Source organism: Priapulus caudatus, unplaced genomic scaffold (assembly GCF_000485595.1).
Source record: "Priapulus caudatus unplaced genomic scaffold, Priapulus_caudatus-5.0.1 Scaffold463, whole genome shotgun sequence".
Taxonomy (NCBI): domain Eukaryota; kingdom Metazoa; phylum Priapulida; class Priapulimorpha; order Priapulimorphida; family Priapulidae; genus Priapulus; species Priapulus caudatus.
This window is the reverse complement of record NW_014577524.1, coordinates 89,087-97,960: the sequence shown is the minus strand read 5'-3', so window position 1 is coordinate 97,960 and position 8,874 is coordinate 89,087. Positions and strand designations below refer to the sequence as shown.

General features: G+C 43.4%; 1 protein-coding gene across 1 annotated transcript in view; it reads left to right on the top strand.

The window, feature by feature from the left end:
- LOC106810682 (tubulin polyglutamylase TTLL13-like) overlaps positions 1–6,445 on the top strand; it is a 22,473-nt gene extending 16,028 nt beyond the window's left edge. The window contains exons 17-22 of the mRNA XM_014814111.1: positions 219–352; positions 838–1,023; positions 3,036–3,068; positions 4,181–4,372; positions 5,542–5,686; positions 6,165–6,445. Coding sequence (XP_014669597.1) covers positions 219–352; positions 838–1,023; positions 3,036–3,068; positions 4,181–4,372; positions 5,542–5,686; positions 6,165–6,445 — 971 coding nt within the window. The remainder of the gene's footprint in view (positions 1–218; positions 353–837; positions 1,024–3,035; positions 3,069–4,180; positions 4,373–5,541; positions 5,687–6,164) is intronic.
- The last annotated feature ends 2,429 nt before the right edge of the window (positions 6,446–8,874 follow it).

The window sequence follows — 8,874 nt, the reverse complement described above, 5'->3', positions numbered from 1 at the left end:
CGCAGTAGACGTTAGATGAGCGCTGTCGCTATGCGGCACTTGTTTTAATAAGTGCGCCAGCCGCTCGTTGTCAGTGCATTTTTTTCACGTTTACATGTTGTTCGCTTGTTAAGTGCGCATGCTTCTCGCTTGTTGAGCCTGTATGTTGATCGCTTGCTGGCAACGTCTACATTAGATAGCATGACTGTACAGTGACAACGTTGCTCTGTTTGGTGCAGGCGTAAAAGCAAGCGATGACCCCTCTGGTCGACCTGAGAGCCCACGCAGCAAGCAGAGGGTGCGCAGGCCTGCCTACCCGCGCGAAGCAACGCGCGTCAAGAGATTGGCCGCTCTATCAACCCAGTCTTCCCAGGTACGAAAGTACGCTCCCGATCCCTTCCCACCATCGCTGACATCATTGAGGATCGACGCCTCAAGAACGGGTCCTTGTGAAAACTTGTTCAAATTTTTTTCGAGTTATCATTATGTGCTCGGTTATTCATGATGACATTCCTGGTGATCTCTTTTACTCCTGCAATTCCTGCTCCGTCATCCACTCCATCCGTGTTCATGCCATCGAAGAATAAGCAGATTAGTAAATAAAGCTCATAATTGCCAGATACAAATCGACTTTGTAAACTATCAAAGCTGCCGAATCATCTCCTTGTAGATTAATGAGATTTAACCTGTCACACGTACAAATTGCACGCATTATACTTACACCTAGACTTATATACGTAATGTGTCGTACTATCTCACTGATTGCGAGAGTCTCAAACAAATGCTGAACGAGTTCATTACGCTCGATGCACGCGTTCCTCACCCGCCGTCGTCGCGGCGATCGTTTCTCGCGCGCAGGGTCCGCCGCAGTGGCAGGTGGACACGTCGCTGCCGCTCGACATCGGGGAAGAGGAGGAGATGGAGCGTGTGATGGGGCTGCTGGAGCGAGACCACCTCGTGCGCGGCACGGGCATCGTGGAGTACGTGCAGCGACTCTTCAGCCCCAAGTACCACGCGATGTACGGAGCTTGGCCGACGCAGCAGGTACGACGCACCCACGCGCGCATGACGCGCAATCACGCAGTCCCAGCACCGATCGGTGATATCGTAATATCAGTGGCTGCACCGATCGGTGATATCTCGATATCAGTGGCAGCACTTATCAATTTAATAGTATTTAATAGACGCGCGTTGTTGTCCCATGCACTCGCCGTTAGCACCGATTGGTGATATCGTAATATCAGTGGCTGCACCGATCGGTGATATCTCGATATCAGTGGCAGCACTTATCAATGAAATCAAGAAATCGGTGGTGTCATAATATCAGTGGCGAGCTCTTATCAATGACATCAAGAAATCGGTGAGGTGAGTGCCGTCACTTATTGGTGACGTCATAAGATCAGTGACATTATGAGGCCGGTGACATCATAAGGTCATAGCCAGGACCCATTAGTGACATATAGAATCAGTGCCTGTATTGGCTCCTGCCATCTGTAGATCAGTGTCAGAACTCACTGGTGACACCAAGACATCACTGTCAGCACAGGCAAGTAGTGAGGTGTTTGCACTGACTGGTAGTACAGTGTTTGCACTGACTGGTACCACAGTGTTTGCACTGACTGGTAGTACAGTGTCTGCACTGACTGGTGGTACAGTGTTTGCACTGACTGGTAGTACAGTGTCTGCACTGACTGGTGGTACAGTGTTTGCACTGACTGGTAGTACAGTGTTTGCACTGACTGGTAGTACAGTGTTTGCACTGACTGGTACTACAGTGTTTGCACTGACTGGTAGTACAGTGTTTGCACTGACTGGTAGTACAGTGTTTGCACTAACTGGTACTACAGTGTTTGCACTGACTGGTAGTACAGTGTTTGCACTGACTGGTGTTACAGTGTTTGCACTGACTGGTACTACAGTGTTTGCACTAACTGGTACTACAGTGTTTGCACTGACTGCTGGTACAGGGTCGATAAGAACTCGTGGATAGATCAGTATCATTTCTGTGTCACTGAGGCTAGTCACTGGTGGCTGGCCAAGTCTCAGTGGCAGTGCTTCCACATAGACCCTGAATTATTCACGAATCCTCACATATTATATATTATGCATACATGTGAGCCATACGCAACAATGTATCGGCTACATCTCCGTTTCACATACAATAGTATAGGCTCCTCTGGTGGATTTCTTACGTCCCAGTACAAGTAAATCGAGGAGAGCTAGTATAGAGGCCATGAGAGGCACACCTGGTGAGATTCGTGCTGTAGGTAGTTGATATCGGCAAAATTGATTCCGATCTAGATTCCTCTAATTCAATCGTCATTGTGCAGCAATCTGGTAAAGGCCACCGCACACCAGCCGATTTTTACAAACGATGAAACGATGAAGCGATGAAACGATGAAACGATGAAGCGATGTAGGTGTGCGGGGAACACCTACGATAATTTCTGCAAGGTGAATGTCATGTGACACGGGCACGTTCAGCTATTGGCTGTTCAATATTTATCGCACACGATTTTCCTGAGGTCACGCGCACACCACAAAATCGCGTCCAAATAATCGGTTCAAAATCAAACATGTTTGATTTTGGAACGATCACCCGATAAAAATAAAATCGTCTACAAATGAACCCGCACACCTACATCGTTTCATCGTTTCATCGTTTCATCGTTTCATCGTTTCATCGTTTCATCGTTTCATCGTTTCATCGTTTCATCGTTTGTAAAAATCGGCTGGTGTGCGGTGGCCTTAAGGATGGGCATTAATATTCACTAGATTTGACATTGAAAAAATTGCTGCAGCACATGTTTAGCTAGGCCAGCGCTGCTGCTGATGCTGCTCGTCAGCCATTATTAATTATTGCTCAACCATAATTTATTCATGTCAGGGAATTTTTTTATGTGATTATTGAATGCTGTTAGACGATGCCATTGCCTTGTAGCGAGACAGTTGTAACGTTTGCAAAACCCTCCGACCCACACAGTGGAAAAAATCGTGTGTAGGTTTTAATTTATGTATATAGCATCTAAATGTGTTCTTCTCTTTCTTAAATTCAGTTTTTTAAATGCAACCTGGCGATCATTGACCTAGTGAGTAAGCTTCCTGCATCTCAGCTATAACCCAGTCGTAATGTGTGACTCTGTATTACCTGCATGTATGCATTTGTATATGTGTTGTATGCACTGCGACTTGCTCTACTCTGTTCTTGAAGTTAGTAGAATAATTTTCTGATACTAACATTATAACATAGATGTTTGTGTGACTGATATGGTAGTTGGTACTGACATGTATGTACAGCAAACATATTCCTTCATCTGATGAATACGCATACTATGTGATCAAGGGGCTGTTATTACCATTATTCCAATTTAAGAATTCTTTCCAGTTAAATTTGGCATTTTTGTGTATTAAACTATTAATTACTGAATAGTAGGGGAAATAAATAAATAAATATATATATATATATATATATATATAAGGGTCAGTCAAGGGAAACCCCAGATGTGTTCTGTATAGCCAGGTATCCGCTAACATGGGTGTGGCTGTATTGATTAGAAATCGTATAGCTTGCAGGTAAACACAAACCAGAATACCACAGCTTGCGGCATATAACTGTAAGGTGTAGCGCAAGCAATGGTGCCAGCTGTGAATTGTTCTGAAAATGCTAATGCAAACTGGAATTGTGGTAGTTGAAATCCTCTAACTATGGTGATTGTGTAATTGCATAAAACTTTCGTAGTTGCTTCTCTACTGTCTTTAACATTGTTTTTCAGCTATCTATTACGTAGACTTTAGTGGGTAGTGATGCTGTATTCCACCTATGCTTGCCTGCATGACTCCTCATGGATAGATGATCTTACTGTGTTTAATAGATCGACAATGTGCCTCTTTTGATTACCATATTAGAAGAGTTGATTGTGATTTCGTTTTTTAATTGATCATCAGGGTGCTGTCTACTGCGTGTTGTGATTAAAAAAACATTATCATCTTTAATGCTTACTGCAGAATCGTGTGCTTCTGACTATTTTGTAGTCCTATTACTTCTCATAAGTCCTCAAAGAATAAGCAATTTCAATTTCTTTTTTCCCCGTCACGGGTTAAACATACATTTCACCCGATATTTAAATGCAGAAGTGTGAGACACACATGGAAACAGGCACTACACACCTCGCGTCACACGCTCTGCTACTGGACGTTTCAGAACCAGACGGGGCTGGGTCACATGGTGACGAGTGACCACTGCGGAAACATGCTGGCGTCGCCGGTGCAGACGATCCAGTATGGCCGCGGCGTCGTGCAGCAGCGGGACCATGGGTACCACTCCGATGCCCTGGCCGGGGTATGGCACTCCTCCAGTACCCGCGGAATGGTGGGAAACTCACCTCCTATTGGCGTATGTGTTGACTAAAATCAAAGAAACTCCTGTGCGCAGATAATTTTGTGTCGACTGTATAAGCATAGTATATAGGTGATGTGTGCCTTTTTAATAATCTAGTAGTAATCAAATAGAGCATTACGTTAGGTTAGGATTTTGTAGGTCAGTGAAATATTTCGCAAAAATTTCATTATTTGCCGCAATTCTGTTTTGACAAACCAATTAGTGGTTGTGGTATGAACATGAACATGCATGTGTATACTGTCGTGAACAGACATATGTATATATATATATATATATATATATATATATATATGCATACGTATAATCATGTCACACTATATATCGTATCAGGAGTGAATATAAAGAAGGTTTTTGTTATTATTCATTCCTGATTGTATGTATACATTGTTCAGTACTGCATGTGGTATACAGTATACATTGTGACATTTACAAATCTGTGCATTAATATCTAATTGTATAGATATCTTTGTGATGATATAGTATACAGGGTAAAGAGTATGTGCAGGGTTTGTTAAAATATAATATTGCCTTAGAAATCGGCCATGCTGTACTTATTCTCAAATATCTTAAAGCCTAGTGATAGACCATCATATTTTGACCTTGGTGGTCTTTCTTTCACGAAGAATTTATATTATTGCTTTAAATTTATCATGTAATCACTGAAATGTTATTATGTGGGACTATGTATTTTCCCCTAACTTAATTTATACCTTCTGACTTTCAGTATAGTTCCCACTGATCGCCACAGTTTATACAGGTGATACTCCATTAGGAGTGTTCCCAACTTTAATGTCATTAATGGTCATAATAACATATATATATATATGGTCATGGTCATTGGTCATATATTAGTTTGTGGTTTAATGTCATTTAGGTTAGGGTTAGGGTTAGGATTATCAATCTTTAATCATTAATCATTGATGATATCAAAGTTGGGAACACTCCTAATGGAGCGTTAGCCGTTTATACGATCACTCGATTGTATTCTAGTCATGCGTGGTGATAGAGTGCACATGTTGCAATCTCTTGACGCGGTGTGTTGGCATTTATTTAGAAATTTAATGCGTAATAGAGAGGGTCCCTACATTTCTATTAACCATAAATTTATCAAAAGAATCAGCCACGAATTGTATGTGCAGGCTTCATTGCCACTCGTCTTGCAGAGCAGGTTTTCGCAGAAGAATATATCACACAAGATATCACCCTCGGCTGCGTTTGTTAACCACAAGCACACGCATTTGCCGGACCGAAGCTCAAATAGATCGTGGGAGAGAGTTGCTGGTGGTCTTCAGAAAAAGCCATCCAATGGTACTAGTTTACCAGCTGTTGCTAGCCTACTTTCATTCTCAGCTAGCTTGATAGTAACATTGGAAGGTGTTCCACATTATAAACGGCAATCGTTGCATGCCTTCGAATATGTACCTCATATAAATGTGAAATATATCTAAGGACTGCATAATATCTATCTCTAATAATATCTAAGAACTCTACCTGAATATATCTAATACATAAAGATTATCGAAATGTAGCCAAGGACTCGAAGTTTAGTATTTATTATCCAGTAGGTTGCAGGAATTTCGTAATTGTCGTAATTCAGGAAGGTGTTCCCTGCTATTTAAATTGCCGTTTACTCAACAGCAACGTGATGGGGCCAACATTTCCAGGTCATTGCCAAATTATTTGCACAAATTATTCACAAGTATTTCTTTATTTCTCTCCCCGGATTATTTCTACCGTTTCCGCCTCACTCGTCCGCCGCGTAACGAATTTTCTCTCCTCCGCATAGAGCTAGCGCTGGCCGGTCAGTCCGGCGGCGCTCTGATGCTGACCGGGCATAAGGCCGCCAACGGGCGACGCGACGCGCCCCCTGGTGTCTACACGATGTACTCGCTGCCGAGTCTGTCGCCGGGCGCCGGGCAGCCTGACCTGACGGTCGTGTCGCAGCCCGCGCCCCGGGCTCAGCGGCCCGACGTCGCCGCCCGCTCCGTGCCGCTCTGTCTCGGCCGCGCGGGAACCCGACTGAAAGAGAAGCCGGGTGGCGCGCGCTCGCACTTCAGCGTCAGGTGAACGGGCGCGCGCAGCGGCACACGCGGCGCCATCTGTGTACGACGCGGCACTCTTGCAAGTGCGGCACGCGCGACTCGATTGTGGCTCGAGGTTTGCGCCGCTAGAGGGCGTGGATGGTCGTGTCCACGTCATTGTAAAGTGTTCGTTCCTTATGTTAGAGATTGTAGTCTTTCCTCTTCGCACTTACAGATCGACTGGCTGTCTGGTACAGCCATAGTTAAACAGAGAGGCTTGCCACAATGATACATCGATTATGCACTTAAGGCAGTTGTGTGTCATTTTATATGTCAGATATTTATTTGCCTTTGTCGTGTCCTGCTCAGATCTAATGCTAGATGTATTTGTATATCAGGTAACACGGTTACTGTTATGTTTGTTTTAAACGCGCTATGTTTGTATGTGGCTGTATGTGAGGCACATTATTCACGTGTTGGATGGAATACAATGGGTAGAAAACACTTGTTGTGCACGCTATGCAAACCGTACAGATTGATTCAGGATTACTATTCATATTAATTTATATTCATAATAATTTATTGATTTCATGTGATCCTAGAAACTAAAATAAAACAATTGGAAGAATGATGTGCTCTTTCCACAACAGCTCACCTGTTATAAAACTGTTATAACCGTTATAACACCTGTTATAAAACTGTATAACATGAGTGTGCAGTAATAAAACAAACTGTGATATATACTCAAGATATAGCTTTCTGTTGACTATCTTGTTTCTTTGTTGATCACTTGTGTTTAAAAGTGGCATCGAGAGAAATGAGGGTGAGTACAGTCCTGTAGAAGTGATTCTCCACGACAGTTTTGGCAATTTTCTTTTCCTTATTTGAGTGCATGATAGTCGATACCGTAGGCTGAAATGTAAAGGGCTTTACCAATTATTAATCTTCTCTGAGCAGACGAAGGGGCAAGTCGCAAATGATCTGCCCACCGTGTTCGCACAACTATACGAGTGGAGCAAGAATACAGCGGCCTCCTGTGCGTGTGTGTGCGTGCGCGCTCGTGTGCGTGTGTGTGCGTGCGCGCTCGTGTGCGTGTGTGTGTGCGCGTCTGTGACAGCAAACGACATACATGTATATAGTCGTTTAATAAAATATTCATTTAAAATAGAGAGCTAGCTAATGTAATGACTTTCTTTATAAAACAAAAACAATTCTAATGCCTCGCTTTTTTCTTTTCTTTTTTCGCTTTTTTTTTTATAACTGCGTGTCTCTATAACTTCCTTATAACGTGGTAAAGCTTACCGCGTCGGAGCTCAGTGTGTGCGCATCTGCTAAAGACAATCATATTTTCTTGAGATTATAGGTTCGACATAGAGGGCAGAAATTCTCGTAACGTTTTATGCGATGAAACGCTATTCCATTAACTCACCTTATTAACTTTAAGACGCCTTGGCTTCACACATATTTCCCTCACCACCGAATGAAACGCTCTATACATTTGTTTATCGTTAATCAGCGCTAGTGTCGCGCATAAAATATAGTGTCTGACGGCACAGGAAATATATACTAAATTGTGAAACTTATTCATTTAACCCAGAAGGCACATATACTCTCGAATAATTTGAAACGAAACGACAATTCTAACGCCTCAACGCCGTAAATTTCGAAAAGAAATTAAAACAGCACCAGGGGCACAGGTATCTATTAGTATAACTATGGCGCGAGCAAAAAATTAAATTGAACCAAAATTGCATAATTATACGTGCCGCGTGCGTGTTTGCTAATAAGTATAAGCCGGCAGGGCTGCTGGTAAGTGGCTACATATACCAGTGTACCAGTGCATACCATAAGTAGGCCGAGAGAGTACTTACAGTGAAAAGCGCATACACGGTGGGGTTTATGCATGGGCTGAGCCAAACCGGGCGCGGACCTAATTAATAAATAAATCAATCACTCAAACGTTTTGCACAATATTACCTGCTAAATTTGGGGGTGCGTCTATTTGCATTGTAATATCTTATAATAGACTGCGAAAAAATGTAAAAATAAATTGCTTATGAATGACTTACCAGGGGCGTAGCTAGGTTAAGAATGTGTACGCACATACGGCGCCACAGGCGGCCGTGTGCTAAGGGGGTCCGGGGGCAAGCCCCACCCCCGGGGGGGCATGCCCAATGATATAGCCCATGCGTACGATTTTAAAGGCATTATTATTACAGTGCTTGATTATGAAGGTAATTAATTGACACGAAGATGTAGCATAGACGCTGAACAAATCTCACGCTCCCATATTCTCCATGTCTCGCTGCACACATACACGCACTCGCGCGCACACTCGCACACGCACGCACGCGCATGCACGCACGCACGCACGCACGCACACACGCGCGCGCACACACACACACACACACACACACACACACACATACACACACACACACATGCACACACACACACCTACATACACACACCCAC